This window comes from Lepus europaeus, chromosome 9, assembly GCF_033115175.1.
Source record: "Lepus europaeus isolate LE1 chromosome 9, mLepTim1.pri, whole genome shotgun sequence".
Taxonomy (NCBI): domain Eukaryota; kingdom Metazoa; phylum Chordata; class Mammalia; order Lagomorpha; family Leporidae; genus Lepus; species Lepus europaeus.
In genome coordinates, this window is record NC_084835.1 from 104,468,860 (window position 1) to 104,485,823 (window position 16,964).

Sequence of the window (16,964 nt, forward strand, 5' to 3'; positions counted from 1 at the left end):
TACTTTTTGAACTATGTAAGAAGGACCTTCTGCAGTTTTGTCTGCTTTGGTACTTTGTTCTGCCAGCTCTGGCTGGTTTAATCCCTGAACTCTCAATCCTCTCTATTTAACTTAGAGAATCTTTTGGGCTTTTGCTAAGTTCTGTCTTTTTGGGCTGTGGCCTGCAGAGTCTCTCAGGGTAGTGAGCTAGAATAATCCTAGGACTTAACTTGTTTTTTCAGTTTTCAGGGATTGCTATCCTTAACCACCCAGTGTTCAATGCCTGGAAAACCTGTCTTTCATGTATTACTATATTTTTTTTTTTCAGTTCTTTCAAATAGAAAGGTAAAATCAGTCCCTGTTACTCCATCTTGACTGGAAGCAGAAATCTGTCCTTCCTGCCTTTGTTCTTTCATTTCTTCCTTCCTTCCTCTCCCCATCTCTCTCCCTTCCTTCCTTCTCCCACTCTTCTTTCTCCTTTCCCTTCCCTTCCTTGCCTTTCTCTTCCCTTTCCCTTTTCTTTCTTTTCTTTCCCTCTCTCCCTCCTTCCTTTCTTCTCCTTTTCCTTCTCTTTCTCTTCCAATTCCTCCTCCTCCTCCCAGCTCCTCCTTCCTTCCACCCATCCATCCATTTATTTTATTTTAAGATTTATTTATTTATTTGATATTCAGAGTTACACACAGAGAGAAGCAAAGGCAGAGAAAGAGAGAGAGAAAGAGAGAGAGAGAGAGAGAAAGAGAGAATCTTTCATCCAATGGTTCACTCTCTGGTTGGCTGTAATGGCTGGAGCTGTGCCGATCTGAAGCCAGGAGCCAGGAGCTTCTTCCAGGTCTTCTACGCAGGTGCAGAGGCCCAAGGATTTGGGCCACCTTCTACTGCTTTTCCGGGCCACAGCAGAGAGCTGGATCAGAAGTGGAGCAGCTGGGACTTGAATTGGCACCCATATGGGATGCAGGCAGTGGCTTAACCCACTATTGCCATAATGCCTGCCCCTGAGCCATTTATCTTAGAGACAGAGTGATAGAGTGTGGGGAGAGAGAGGTATCTTTCATCTGCTGGTTCATTCTCCCAAAGTGCTGCAACAGCCAGGTCTGGGCCAGGCTAAAGCCAAGAGCCAGGAACTCCATCCTGTTTTCCCACGTGGGTGGCAGCAACCCAAGGACTTGGGCCATCTTCTGCTAGTTTTCCCAGGCACCTTGGCAGGAAGCTGCCTTGGAAGCCAAGCACCTGGAACTCAAACTGGCATGCCAGTATGGTGACACAAGTGGTAACTTCTTCTTTTTTCTTTTTTTAAAGATTTATTTTTATTTATTTGAAAGATTTACGGAGACAGACTTTCCAACTGCTGGTTCACTCCTCAAATGGCCACAGAGGCTGGTGTCTTAAGACCCCTCTAAAATTTCTCTAGTTGCTCCCCAAAATCTTTTATTGTAAAGAGATCCAGACCAGAATTGTACATGAAGCTTAGTTTCACGATTTTTTCAATCTAAAATAGTTCCCTACTCCCTCCTTCACATTAAGAACTCAGACTTTTTAGTATTACTGATGAGCTGTTTTCTGATATGCTTCCCACTTTCAGTTTGCCTTATATTTTCTCATGGTTGTTTTCAGAATATACGTCTTCAGCAAGAATGTCACAGAAATTTTCCTCATTGTGTCCTATCATGATATATTATTTTAGTTTGTTTCATCCCTGTTGTTTTCTTAGATCTCTTAAATAAGATAGTATTTTTCTGGCTTCTTCACTGGGAAGTTATCCTTTTTTCCTTTTGCAATTAGTAAGTATTTTGGGGGGGATACCTTGAAGCCATATAAATATCTATTCTTCATCAACATTTTAATTTATTAATTTTTCTATATCAGTGAGCCCTGTTAGATGGCTGTTTTGTTCAGGGAATTTTACTCCTAAATGCTTATTTTAGTGTTTTGGATTTGATTGGTGGAGAGGGGGGCCTGTCTTTTGTTTGTTTGTTTTGCACTGTCTTGCTTTCTAGCACTGGTACATGACATGGCCTCCTGGCGTGGACGCCTTTTCATCCAGCTTGGCTCTGATGTCCTGTACTGAGTTGCTTCCCTGCATAGATGCTTTCCTTACCTCCTTAGGCTCTAGACCATTCTTCCTCACCATTTGGACACCTTTTTTATATCTCTTAAATGTCAACATACCTTGCAGATTGCATTCATGCCTGTACTCCCTGGGCCCTCTCTTGAGGTCTGTGTTGGGCACCTTCCCTGTGAGAACCCCTCCTCTCCCTGCTCAGGCTCTAGCACTGTATCTTTATATACGTTTCTAGTGTTCAACCCCTTATGCAAAGCTGTTACTGCCACCTCCCTCTTGTTTAGTTGCTTTCTTCAGCATCCTGGTGGGAGCTGTTGCAAGCCCTGTCCTTGTCACCACGCCCCAAGTCCCACAGGAACACCTACATGTGCTGGCCTATTTGAATTACTTTGGAGTCAGTTCAGAAGGGAAGAAGAAATGTAAAGTTTTGCACAAAGGAAAAAATCAGTTAGTGCTTTGCATGTAGTATATTTTATTTATTGATTTATTTTAGATAACAAGAAGGGAGAGTTACTTATAACTGCTAACCACATATAGCATTAAGAGCTAAAGTAGTGAATTCTAAATTTATTCCTGCTAAACTTTATGATATCCAAAAGACTGTCCTACAATTGAATTAATTTTACTTCACTTAAAATATGGATTTGTTTAAAAAATTGTTGTGACTTTTATGTAGAATAATATAAAATTGCAGAGTAATTCGAAGCATGCAGATATCTCACAATCATTTTGTATCCATCAACTGAGAGGTTTTTTTTTTTTTAAGATTTTATTTATTTATTTGAGAGGTACAGTTACAGAGAGAGGGAGAGACAAAGAGAAAGGTCTTCCATCAGCTGGTTCATTTCCCAAATGGCCTCAACAGCCAGAGCTAAGACTATCCGAAGCCAGGAGCTTCTTCTGGGTCTCCCATGTGGGTGCAGGGCCACTAGCATTTGGGCCATCTTCTGCTTTCCCAGACAATAAGCTGAGAGCTAGATCAGAAGAGGAGCAGCCGGGACACAAACTGGCACCCATATGGAATGCCAGTGCCACAGGTGGAGGCCTAGCCTGCTATGCCACAGCGCCGGCCCCCATTGAGAGTTTTATAGGATTCCTTCTCTCCATATAGTATGTATAATGTTCTCTAACTTGTTTCTATTTTTCTGATATATTTTTAGCAACATGTTTGACTTCTATTCCATATTTTTCTCATAGTTTTTGTGACTTTACAATATTCCTTTTAGTTAATATGTCATAGTTTATATTGAACCTGTCTATTAATGACAGATACTTAGGTTTTTTATTTTCCAGCATTCTCTGTTACAATTAGGATAATAATAGCTAACACACATAGGTATTTGTATCTGACATGATTATTTGGCATAAATCTTAGGATGGGGATTTCTGTGTGAAAGGAAATGAGAATTTTAAATTTAAAAGAATTAATAAGAAAAGAATTACTTTTATTTGTACTAAAGATATGTCAGTTTTTTTATTTCTTTAAGAATCCTGAACATTTGTCATGATAAAGGGTAAATGGTATTTACTTGTTGCTTTAATTTGCCTTCCTTCATTAGTGAGGTTGGCAGCTTTTTTTAAAAAAAAAAATTTATTTATTTGAAAGGCAGAGTTACAGAGAGAGATATCAATCTTCCATCCACTGGTTCACTCCCAAAATGGCCACAACAGGGTCGGGCCATGCCAAAGTCAAGAGTCAAGAGCTTAATCCGTATCTCCCTCATGAGTGGCAGGAGCCCAAGCACTTGAGCTATCTTCCCAGGTGCGTTAGCAGGGATCTGGATCAAAAGTGGAGTCTTGCACCTGTGCTCATATGGGATGCCAGTGTTGGTATTGATGTTGGTGTTGCAGACAGTGGCTTGAGCTGCTGTTGCACAATTGAGGGCACTAAGGTTGACATCTTTTCATATAATTATTCTAGCTCTTTTGTTGTCTACATTCAGAGTGGGGAGAGGCAGGTGAAAAACAACAAATAAAAACTTTAAGTAAATAGTATGTTAGGTGTTGATTAGTGTTGTGAAGTGCATAAAGCCAAAAAGGGAGAAATTGCTAATATGGCCAGGGAGCAACTCCTGCAAAATATAATATTGGAGACAAGGTCTGAAAGTAGTGATGAAGCTGCGTCATCTAGTACCGAGAAGATATGCTCTGTGTTAGACAAGAATGCATGCCTGGAGAGGAATGAAGCAGATGGCCTAATGAAGTGGTTAGAAACAGTAGTTACTGGGGCCAGTGCTGTGGCATAGCAGGTAAAGCTACCACCTGCAGTGCCAGTATTCCATATGGGCGCTGGTTCATGTCTTGGCTGCTACACTTCCGATCTAGCTCTCTGCTATGGCCTGGGAAAGCAGTGGAAGATGGCCCAAGTTCTTGAGCCCTCTGCACCCATGTGGGAGACCCAGAAGAATCTCCTGGCTCCAGATTGGCTCATCTCCAGCCATTGCTGCCATTTGGGGAGTGAACTAGCAATGGAAGACTTTCACTCTCTGTGCCTCTCTCTCTCTCTGCCTCTGCTTGTCTGTAACCCTGCCTTTCAAATAAATAAATAAATCTTTATGAAAGGAAAGAAGGAAGGAAGGGAGAGAGGGAGGGAAGGAATGAAGGAGGAAAGAGAGTTTTTGTTTTTTCACAAACCCATGTGGAAACAGTTGACTGAGTGTTGAGAGTCAGAATCAAGAAATTTGCCAAGAAGAGGGGAAAGTTGTAATATTTTTTGTTCTGTGAAGGTTTCCTAGAGAAAGAAAAGCTTTATGAATTACTCAAGAAGGGAATAAAGAACACATTTCAGTAAGGTGTTTAGTTTACGATTGATTCACAACTTGCAGGAAAGTCAGCTCATAGAATTTAGCATTTGTCGTAGTGTAACAGTATGAAAACAGTCAAGGAAGTCATCTGGGAAGGAGGAAGAGTGGAGAGAAGCCTGGAAGAGCTTGTTGGAAATGGCTCTCAACCTGACTTTACTGTCCGCAAGAAAGCGGAAATGATTGACTTCGTGCTACATCTATAGAAGATCATCGGAGGGAAGAAGTCCAAGAAGATGCTTCTGAGAGGCATGGATAAAGCATTTTACCCTATGAACAATTATCATACCATTTTTTTTTTTTTAATTTTTGACAGGCAGAGTGGACAGTAGAGGGAGACAGAGAGAAAGGTCTTCCTTTTTGCCGTTGGTTCACCCTCCAATGGCCGCCGCGGCCGGTGCACCGCGCTGTTCCGATGGCAGGAGCCAGGTGCTTATCCTGGTCTTCCATGGGGTGCAGGGCCCAAGCACTTGGGCCATCCTCCACTGCTTCCCGGGCCACAGCAGAGAGCTGGCCTGGAAGAGGGGCAACCGGGACAGGATCAGTGCCCCGACCGGGACTAGAACCCGGTGTGCTGGTGCCGCAAGGCGGAGGATTAGCCTACTGAGCCGCGGTGCCGGCCATACCATTTTTTTTTTAAACTTAGAAAAATGATTTAAATGTTTACAGTGATGTGTAATATTTGTGTGTACATTTGCCTTCCAGGTGCGTTGGATCGTTGTGTGATGGGAATAACAGCAGTGGAGATACTGAGTGCTTGTGATGAAGTGGTTCCTGCTGCCGTGGATTCACTCAGTCACCCAGCAGTTAACCTCAAACAAGCTATGACAAGACGTAGTCTCGCCGCCCTCAAAAATATGGCCCATCATAAGCTTCAAACCCTGGCAACAAACCTCTTGGCTTCTGAAGCATCTGACAAGGTATGTTTTGGATGTGGGCTCATGAAGAGTGGAGGCCCCATTTAACTTCATGTGCTAACACAGCTTTCCCGTGGCTTATTGAATTGTTTTTTGAGAGATGGCACTGTTGAAAATAAGCTTCTCATTTTGGTCTAGGTTTCTCCAACAATATTTTCAAGTATTTTATGTATTTGACATATTGAACAAGTAAATCTTTCTTACCATTCAAATATTTAGAAGTTATTCATACTGAAATAAGTGATTTCATGTTCTGAAGTTAGAGCAAGCATTGATAAACATTATCTAGCTGTTCGTCTTCCTGATAGTCTTTCTTTAGAAAGATTGTGTGCAGTGGTTACTATCTCCAGGAGGAAAATAAAATATTATAGGTACAATTAAGACATCTCTAATTGTGATATATCATTTGTTTAAAAATTAGGCTCTGATTTAGTAAGGTTAAGTCATAATAAGAATTTATGCAAATAAATATGGCAGAATTACACACTTACTGGAATCTTTTTTTATTTTTTGTGAGACCCCAGGTCAGTAACCCTTTCTTAACTGGCACCTGCAATCAGGATTCAAGTTACTTCAGTGAAAAGAAGATTATCCTATTAAAAAACAAGAAACATTCTCAGTTCACTAATTGGTCATTTATCTTTAGTTGCCCAGTGTTTAGTTTGTGATATTTGTACTCTGTAATTTCTTCAAATTAGTTTATGATAGTGGATGAATGAAAGCCTAAAGAATTTAGGAATTAATATTTCATCTGAATTAAATCTTAAACTTCTAGTTCTGTCTAAATATTTATTGCTATTATCAATGGATAGCACAAATACTTGTATTTTCATTCCTTTTATTCCTGACTTCTATTTTTAAATGATTAGACTTGATAATAAATAGCAAAGGGCTCGAAAGGCTCATCTACAAACTTGAAAATTAGCCATCAGTTAGTGAATGCTGAAGACACAGAAATACAGTAGGTACTTCCAGTGATCCACGTCCTCCAGTATTTGACAATATCACCCTGTGATCATTCTTTCTTTTCCCAAGTTATAAATGTTTTATTGGCTATGTTTTATTGTATATTTCATAAGTTGGAATTGTGAAACCATTTTGCATTTTTTCCATGCTTTCCTCCCATGTTCCAAAGTTTAAGAAGAAACCATTGCTAAAATGCATTTGCCACATCTGTAATTTCTTTTAAGAGCCACATAGATTTCTCTAGAAATTCAATGTTTGTAACACATTGTCTAACATACTATATAATTTAATTTTGAGTAAACTTATGAAGATCTATTCAAGAGCATGCAAGTATGTTACAAAATTCCCAATTATTTTTCTTAGTGATGTCTTCTAAAAATGAAAAATTTTAAAAATAATTACAAATTTGGAAAACTCAAGAAAAACAAATGGTACAGTAACATTTATGAATGGCTTTTGTAAGTGATCATGGTCCATTATGTGATTTTTACAATCTTGTTTGTCCATGTTTTAATAGCACATTTTATAGTGCAATTAGTGATAAAAGCGCCAGATATCAGAGACACTACACTTATGTATTGTAAAATATATTGCTTGTGAACCTTCTCAGTCTTGTAGCAGTGGTAATTGTTGTCTGGTCTGCAAAGAAAACAATTATGGAAGTGGGGAATAAGACTTAGGAAGCTGAGGCTGCAGGAGGATAATCACTTTATGAAAAATGTATGTTGGTTAGACCATTAGGGATTCCTCCAACTATTTTCTCATGTTGAAGTTTGAGACTCCTTCTGAGGAGAATGTGTAAAGTGCCATCCTCTGGATGGCTTTCTAACCTCAGGAGAAATAAACCCACCCAAAGTTTAAAAAAAAAAAGCCAGAAAATATTATTAAGAGGTTCTCAGTGGTATAGGACCTTCTGGAAGATATTGGATCTAATTTCTTCTGTAGGTTTCTTAGTGGAAAGTCAAGTCTCTATTGGGATACTGCTTTTTTAATTTTTTTTTTTTAATTTTTATGTGATGCAGCTTGTGCATTGTTAGAATAGTGTTAGCAATCAGGGCAATTTGGAAGTAGCTATTTTATTTTGCTAATTATATTCATTATGGTAGGCATAGAAACTTTTATAAACAAGGATGGAAAATTTACTTTTCTATGATTCTCCCCCTCAAGCAAGAAAATATTAAGTAAAATTATCCTTCATTACAACTGCCTTAAATCTTTGTAAGGTTGTATATCTGAACAACTGTGTATTCTCTTATGATGTATGTCTTATTTTCTCATATATTGTAACAACTTATGTGGTTACCTGATTCTTCCTATTGAAATCCAGTTTTTGAGGTATCAGGGTTATGACTTTTTATCTCTTTGGTTTTCCTCGACACCTAAGTAGCAGAAATTCAGTGATTGTTAAATTGGTTGATGGGTCACAGAAAGTGCTGATGTCCTTTGGTTTAGCTTCTTTGCCCATGTCTTCTCCATTCCGTCATAATTTATTGTCTTGAGACACCTGTTTTGAAGACACAAATGTACCCCCTTTCATGAGCCTTTAGGTGTGGAATATTCAGTAACAACTTTTCCCTTGTGCTCTGTTTTGCATTCTTCCCTTCGGTTTTAGTGAGCAGTGTTATCCAGGCCTAATTCTTGAGCCTTCCTTGTTCTCTCTGTGTTGTCAGTATTCCAATACATCCTGGAATTCTGTTAATGCTAACATCTCCTTTATTCCCTTTCCTTTGGATCTAGAACATAGTTGCTCAGCTGTTGAATAGTTGACATTGTGAAATGAGTAGTTCTTTGTTGTTGGAGGTTGGCACTGGCTATTGTGGGGTATTTAGCAGCACTTTGTCCTCCACCCATAGCACGCTGTTTGTACATCCTCCTCCTAGTCGTGACCATCCAATATCCTTAGACAGTCAGATTTCTCCTGGGAGGCAGAATTAGCTCTGATTTAAAATCACTTCCCTGGAGGAAAAAAAAAAGTTGAAATAGTAGGAATCCTGTAATCTCCCATCTCTCCTTTTCCCTCTTCATCCTTGTCTTTTTTTTTTTTTTTTTTTTTTTTTTTTGACAGGTAGAGTTATAGACAGTGAGAGAGAGAGTCAGAGAGAAAGGTCTTCCTTCTGTTGGTTCACCCCCCAAATGGCTGCCACGGCCTGTGCTGTGCTGATCCGAAGCCAGGAACCAGGTGCTTCTTCCTGGTATCCTATGCGGGTGCAGGGGCCCAAGCACTTGGGCCATCCCCCACTGCCCTCCCGGGCCATAGCAGAGAGCTGGCCTGGAAGAGGAGCAACCGGGATTAGAACCTGGCACCCATATGGGATGCCGGTGCCACAGGTTGAGGATTAACCAAGTGAGCCATGGTGTCGGCCCCTATCCTTGTCTTTTTTAATCCGTCTCTTCTTTTAGGAAGCTCACCCCAGACTCTGTCTCCTCCTCAGGATAGTGAAGCCCTTCCACTCCTCTGGAAGAATTAGTCTTACATTGACTGTGTGCACACTTTTGTGTTCTTTTCCCTGAAAGACTTCACATTTTGTGGACTGTTTCTTTCTTTATGTCTGTCTTCCTTACTAGATTTTGAGCTTCTGGTGGACAATTGAATTTTCCATGTTTTTTTTTTTTTTTTCAGTATCAATATTGCATAACTATATCACATTATATTATAGCTGTATACAGTATGGCACATATTAGTAAAACATTCTAATTGTCAAGAAATTTAATGGAAGTTAGTTTGGAGATGTAGATTGGAATCATCTTGGGGAAGAGCTTCGGTGCAAAGCTGACGGTGCAATCCAGTGGATTGTAATATGGTATAACATAGATTTTTTAAAATTAATTAATTTATTTGAAAGCATTACAGAGAGGCAGAGAAAGAGAGAGAGAGAGCCAGAGAGATCTTCCATCTGCTGGTTCATACCCTAAATGACTGCAATGGCTGGAGCTAGGCCAATCTGAACTCAGGATCCAGGAGCTTCTTCTGGGTCTCCCACGTGGGTGTGGAAGACCAAGGACTTGAACCATCTTCTACTGCTTTCTCCAACCATAGCAGAGAGCTGGATCGAAAGTGGAGCAGCTGGAACTCAAACCAGTACCCATATGATATGCCGGCACTGCAGTTGATAGCTTTACCCACTGCGCCTCAGTGCTGGCCTCGTTACATAGTTTTTTTGTTTGTTTGTTTGTTTTTATTTATTTTTGACAGGCAGAGTGGACAGTGAGAGAGAGAGAGACAGAGAGAAAGGTCTTCCTTTGCTGTTGTTTCAATCTCCAATGGCCGCCGTGGCCGGTGTGCTGCGGCCAGCGCACCGCGCTGATCCGAAGCCAGGAGCCAGGTGCTTCTCCTGGTCTCCCATGGGGTGCAGGGCCCAAGAACTTGGGCCATCCTCCACTGCACTCCTGGGCCACAGCAGAGAGCTGGCCTGGAAGAGGGGCAACCAGGACAGAATCCGGCGCCCCAACCGGGACTAGAACCCGGTGTGCCGGCACCGCTAGGTGGAAGATTAGCCTATTGAGCTGCAGCGCCGGCCTCATTACATAGTTTTAAAAGGCGATTTTTGTTTAAGACACATTTTGTCATTTCTAACATTTACATAGAGGACATTTCTAAATGTTGACAAGCAAATGAATTGTGAGGCTACTAAAGTGATACAATGAGAGGTAATGGTGATTGGATATAGGATTAGTCAGTGGAAACTTAGAAGGGGGATGGCTTGTAAACTATCATGGAAGGTGAATTAATAGGGCTTCATGAATTAGGAACAGAAGGGTTTGCTGTTCAGTTACTTCAGAGACCCAAGCCTGGCTAAAGGAGATGGCAGTGCTATTAACAGAAATATGTGAACAATGGAATAGGCTTTCAAAAAAAAAAAAGTTTTATTTATTTATTTATTTGAAAGAGTTACGCACAGAGAGCAGGAGAGGCGACGGGGGTGGGGGGTGTCTTCCATCCACTGGTTCACTCCCCAATTGGCCACAATGGCTGGAGCTGTGCCAATGCGAAGCCAGGATCCAGGAACTTCTCCCGGGTCTCCCACACGGGTGCAAGGGTCCAAGCACTTGGGCTGTCTTCTACTGCTTACCCCGGCCATAGCAGAGAGCTGGATCAGAAGAGGAACAGCCAGGACTCAAACTGGTGCCCATATGGGATGCCTGCGCTGCAGGTGGTGGCTTTTCCCGCTATGCCACAGCACCAGCCCCTAGAATAGGTTTTAAGAATGATTGTAATAAGAGACATTTGCCCCCTCTGGGTTGTGTGGGGCAATAGGGTATATGCTGGGGGAGCAAAATCCCTCCAAAAAGGAAGTAACACCATAATGAGATGGACTAATCATCTTTCCCCCTAAGTGAATGAAATGCAGGTCCTGAATTAGCCTATAGTTCACATTTGAGGTTCCTGTTGTCATCAGATTTTCCCAGATAGGCTGTTTTCTTTAATTCTCACAGCAAATAGGTGAGTTAGTTATTATTATTGTCCTCAACTTGCAAACGATGAATCTAAAAGAAAGGTGGATAGACCAGAGTCTTTGTATGAGGGGCTAGCTAGCAAATGCTTGAGGCTTCGTAAGCTGTCTTTGTCACAGTGACTTAACTCTGCATTATGGTGTGAAAGCAGCCATAGACAATATGTGAATGAATGAGCACGGCTGGCATTTAATAAAACTATTTACACAAGCAGTGAGGAATTGGGCTCATAGGCTTTAGTTTGCCAACCTCTGCATCAGAGATAGCATAATGGATATCAGAGTTGTAGGTATAGTTCTCCTATGGAATGGCCCTCATTTCTGTTTTGAAAAGCAGTTCAAAGATGTGGCTACAAGCCTGGCTTCTGATGACAGGTGTGTCTGTGTCCAAATCATCTCTGTAACTTGCTGTCTCCGTGTGTCCTTGGGCAAATGACCTCCAATCTCCTGTTACTTTCGAAAACAAAATTCATGGCATAAGTGATGGGACATTCGTCTATCTCATTTTATTTTCATTTTTTAACCCTTGATTACTCAAGTCAACTGACTCTTATTTTTTATGGACATTTGCTGAATGGGTTATTGAATGAATAAACTTGGTTATATATTACAAACACTTAGAAAAGAATTATAGGAGAGAGAATGAAATTCATCTGGAAAGTTGTTCTTTAGTAAATGTCTTATATATGATACCTTCAGATGAAAATATTACCAAGGCACAGAGTATGGACATAGAAGAAATTTTAGGATGGAATTCTTGTTTAGATGGCAGGAAAATTAAGAAAATTAAGATGCAGAGAAGGGGAAATCATAAAGGCAGATTTTAGATCACACATAGGATTGAATGCAAACTTGTCAAGAAAGTAAAGGTTGACAGTTGAGTAGAGGAGTGAAATAATCCTAAAGATTGGGCTATAAGAAGTGTTTAGATTAATTATGAAAGTCATTGTTGATCATTAAGAGAGAAGAACTGTTCTGGTGGAGATACTTGGTCAGAAATCAGTACAGTGAGTTGGGAGTGAGTATTAAATGACATGGAGGTAGAGAGTGTGGAAGAAATTTGCTTTTGGTCCAGAAAGAGAGGATAGTAGCTTCTGTGGCTACAGGTTTAAAAGTTGGGTTTTGACTTTGTTTAGGAGATTGCTGAGCATCTGTGTTAGAGAGGATAATAGGTAAACAATACAGGAGGGCATGTTGTTGAGAACAGAGTTGGAGAGTTCACTCTTACTAGAAATTGTTTCCTTGTAATTGATATTGATGGAAGAGTCAGAGGTGACTATACTGTTATTTTCAGGGAAAGAATAGATTGTGATGTCTGTTAAAAGTAAGGAAGTGGTTATAATCCCTTGAAGGTAGCCCTACCTTGTTTCTTCTTCTTTTTTAAGATTTATTTTATTTATTTCAAAGGCAGAGTACAAAGAGAGAGCGAGAGGGAGGGAGAGACAGAAAGAATCTTCCATCCCCTATTTTACTCCCCAAATGGGTGCAATGGACAGGGCTGGGTCAGATGGAAGCCAGGAGCTTCCTCCAGGTCTCCTACAAGGGTTCAGAGGCTCAAGAACTTGGGCTGTCTTCTACTGTTTTCCTACGCACATTAGCAGGGAGTTGATCAGAAGTGGAGCAGGCTGGCGCCGTGGCTCAATAGGCTAATCTTCCGCCTTGCAGCGCTGGCACACCGGGTTCTAGTCCCGGTCAGGGCACTGGATTCTGTCCCAGTTGCCCCTCTTCCAGTCCAGCTCTCTGCTGTGGCCAGGGAGTGCAATGGAGGATGGCCCAAGTTCTTGGGCTCTGCACCCCATGGGAGACTGGGAGAAGCACCTGGCTCCTGCCTTCAGATCAGTGAGGTACGCCGGCCGCGGCGGCCATTGGAGGGTGAACCAATGGTAAAGGAAGACCTTTCTCTCTGTCTCTCTCTCTCTCACTGTCCACTCTGCCTGTCAAAAAAAAAAAAAAAGAAGTGGAGCAACCGGGACTTGAACTGGCATCCATATGAGATGCTGGGGTCACAGCAGGTGCTTTACCCACTGAGCCGCAGTACTTCTTTCTAAGTCCCCACAACACTCAGTGTGAGTTATGTGTTGGATTAGGAGTTAGCAGATTTGTAAAATGGTAATGCCTAGTCAGTTGTAGATTGTACATGAAGACATTTGGTGAATTCACAAGTGTGTGAAGATGATGGTCTGAGCATACCAGGTCATCTTTCTGAGAAGTTTTCTCATGAAGCATTTGCCCCCAGACACTTGTTCTTGGTGAAGAGATCTGGGGGTTGTTTTGGTTGAAAGGAATTTTATTTGTGAAGCTAGAAAGCCCTTACTGCTATGATATTCATAATGTGTATAATTTTCTTTCACTTTTTTTGCATCTTGGGCATTGTTGTACCAATCAGAATCCCCATATTTATATGGAAAAAATGACAAGGTTGAAGAAGTTGAAAAATAATCAAGATGATTTATCTTTTACCTTACATTTTTATCTGTTGTCTAATTAGTCAACCACCTGTAAAAATGAATGGGCAATATTTGCAAAGGTCAGTAGCTTTGTATTCTGAGCAACTAGGTGAGAGAATGGAATTTAGAAGCCAAATATAACCTACTAAGAACATGTTCTGTGTTTTTTGCTTGCAAATTTCACTCTGTAAAAAAATTTTGTTCTGATTGAATTGACTTTATGATTCCTTGTGAAAAGGGCACTGTAGAGTACAGACAGGGACAATCCAGATGACGTTGTGTACAGGATACTAGACCTTGTCTAGTGAACTATTTTGGTGCTTAGGAGAATTCTCATGATGTGTGTGACCTTTGGAGAATCAATTAAACTTGCTTAACATTCTAGCCCCAAACTCTAATGATTGTTTTAATAGGAAATATAAAATGTTGATTATATGCTTATTATGTATTTATAAGTGTATATAAATTCAGTTTGGGTTATTCCAAATGGTTTCCAGGGCAAAGTTTGTGTATCACACTAATTATTATCTAGTCTTTCATGAATAAAGTTAAGGGACCTTAACTCACCTGTTTGGTGTTAAGAAAGTGAAGAAGTAAATGTTTATGAATGTAGGAGAAGTACATTTCTTTGATCAAATAAAGGAAATGTTTGTCACTTTGCATTCTGTGAGAATTATTGAGAGAAGGAATATTATTCTATGAGCAAAATAATCATAAATAATAATGGATAATCATACCCTGAAAGACTAATGTTTTAGGGGATCATCATAATTATACAATGACTTGATTGCTTTGAATGCTAGAATTATTTTATTTTCAGATTTATTTATTTATTTATTTTGAAAGGTAGAGTGACAGAGAAAGAGAGAGATTTTCAGCTGCTCGTTCATTCCCCAAGGAGCCATAACAGCCAGGGGTGGGCCAGTCTGAAGCTAGGAGCCAGAAATTCCATCCAGGTCTCCCACATGGGTGGCAAGGACCCAAATACTTGGGCCATCTTCTGCTGCCTTCCCAGGTGCATTAGTAGGTAGCTGGATCTGAAGCAGAGCAGCTGGGACTAAATGGCATTCTTTTTTTTTTTTTTTGACAGGCAGAGTGGACAATGAGAGAGAGAGACAGAGAGAAAGGTCTTCCTTTGCTGTTGGTTCACCCTCCAATGGCTGTCGCAGCTGGCATGCTGCAACCGGTGCACTGCGCTGATCTGAAGGCAGGAGCCAGGTGCTTCTCCTGGTCTCCCATGGGGTGCAGGGCCCAAGGACTTGGGCCATCCTCCACTGCCTTCCCGGGCCACAGCAGAGAGCTGGCCTGGAAGAGGGGCAACCGGGACAGAATCTGGTGCCCCAACTGGGACTAGAACCCAGTGTGCCGGTGCCGCAGGTGGAGGATTAGCCTATTGAGCCACGGTGCTGGCCAGGATTCTGGCAATTCTAATAGTGTGTAACTAGTGATTCTGTTGCCTCCTTTTAGATATAAGGTCTAATCTCTTGACATGTCTAGTAATTTTGGATTAGATTACCAGTCACTGTAGGTAGAAGAACTGTAGCATGTTCAGATGATATCCTCTTGTAGAGAGGCACCCCCTTTCTGTTGGTCAGATACACTGAAGACTGAACAGGTTCATTCAGTCATGGACTGACTAAGCCAAGGCTGGGTTGTAGTGTTTTACCTCTCATTCTTCTTATGATATTGCTTCCACTCCTCTAGTATAACTTTCCAAAGCATCCAATTGAGAGTCTAGGGTATTATGCAAGGGTTCTTGTTTGTGAGGCTTGTCTTAATCTTCTTGGCATGATCTCCCAGTCCAAAACTCCATTTTTATTTTTGTAGGCTTTCTGCTCAGATTCTTAATCTCCCCATGTAACAACAGTGTTTGGCACATGACTTGAAGAAAATGGTTCTGTCAGCCTCAGTTTTCTTCTCCTCCCTTCTCACTCGGATCGTGGTCCCTTAAATATTCAATTTTCTTTCTAGTCCTGCAAGGTTTCAAATGCTCTGTTGCTTTCTTTATTCCCAGGGATGGTCCTACTGGCTTTTTTATCTCTACTTTATTTATTTAAGGAACTTTAAAGTCAACTTTGTAAGATTGAACTCATAATCATCTCCCTTAGAACATCTCATTCTTGGTCATTTTCTATTATCTAGGGTTTGCACATTGTGGCCTACATGAACCCTTGAGCTAAGAATAGTTTTTACATTTTAAAAGTGTTCTTAAAAATGAATATGTAGAGGCATGCACTGTGATGAAGTAGATGAGGCCGCCGCCTGCATTGCTTGCATACCATATGGGCGCCAGTTCAAGTCTCGGTTGCTCCACTTCCATCCAGCTCTTTGCTGTGGCCTGGGAAAGCAGTGGAAGTTGGCCCAAGTCTTTGGGCCTCTGCACCCATGTGGGAGACCTGGAAGAAGCTCTTGGTTCCTGGCTTCAGATTGGTGCAGCTCCAGCAAATAAAATAAAATTCAATAAAATAAAATTCAAATAAAATAAATAAATCTTTTAAAAAATGAATATATGACAGAAACCTTGTGTGATTCCATACAAAAAGTTTTCCAATACTTCATCTTTCCTAGTTAATGTCAATCACTGTCCCATTGTAGATCTTAAAAATCATAGGTGTTGTTTGATCCTTTTCCATTGAAAGCTTCCCCCAAATGAACTATTATTATTGCTATTATTACTATTATTATTATTATAATTATTAAGGATTTATTTATTTGAAAGCAGAGATACAAAGAGGCAGATGCAGAGAGAGTCTTCCATCCACTGGTTCACTTCCCAAATGGCCGCAATGGCTGGAACCAGGCTGATCTGAAGCCAGGAACCAGGAACTTCTTCTGGGACTCCCATGTGGCTGGCAAGGACCCAAGCACTTGGACCGTCTTCTGCTTTCCCAGGCACATTTATAGGTTGCTGGATCAGAAGTCTTGCAGCCAGGACTCAAATCCGATATGGAATGCTGGTGCTGCAGGTGGTAGCTTTATCTGCTATGGTACAGTGCCAGCCCCACCATTACATTCCATAATACTGTGATATCTAGTAAGAATACTGGAAATCTCTAGAAAACTACAGTCGCATGCTAGTTTAAGATTATAAATTATAGAAAAGCACCTCTAGCAATAATTAGCAAGTGTGACCTTGATGACTCACTTGGTTACCAAATGACCCTGTGTTTAACATCGTGTCATTTGCCCTCCTACTTTGAATCCTTTTACAACCCATAGCGAGGGCCCTTGACCACTGCAGGCTGCAGACCATAAGTTGAAAGTCACTGACCTATATGGCTGGTGAAATTTCCTAAAATGATGGATGGCCAGCAAGGCAGTGAGCCAGTGATGATGATTTTGAG

The 16,964-nt window shown here is 40.9% G+C and overlaps 1 protein-coding gene across 1 annotated transcript in view; it reads left to right on the top strand.

Annotated features, from left to right (window-relative positions):
- The window catches only part of WDR7 (WD repeat domain 7), a 376,393-nt gene that overhangs the window by 83,081 nt on the left and 276,348 nt on the right, over positions 1–16,964 (top strand). The window contains exon 14 of the mRNA XM_062201720.1: positions 5,545–5,759. Coding sequence (XP_062057704.1) covers positions 5,545–5,759 — 215 coding nt within the window. The remainder of the gene's footprint in view (positions 1–5,544; positions 5,760–16,964) is intronic.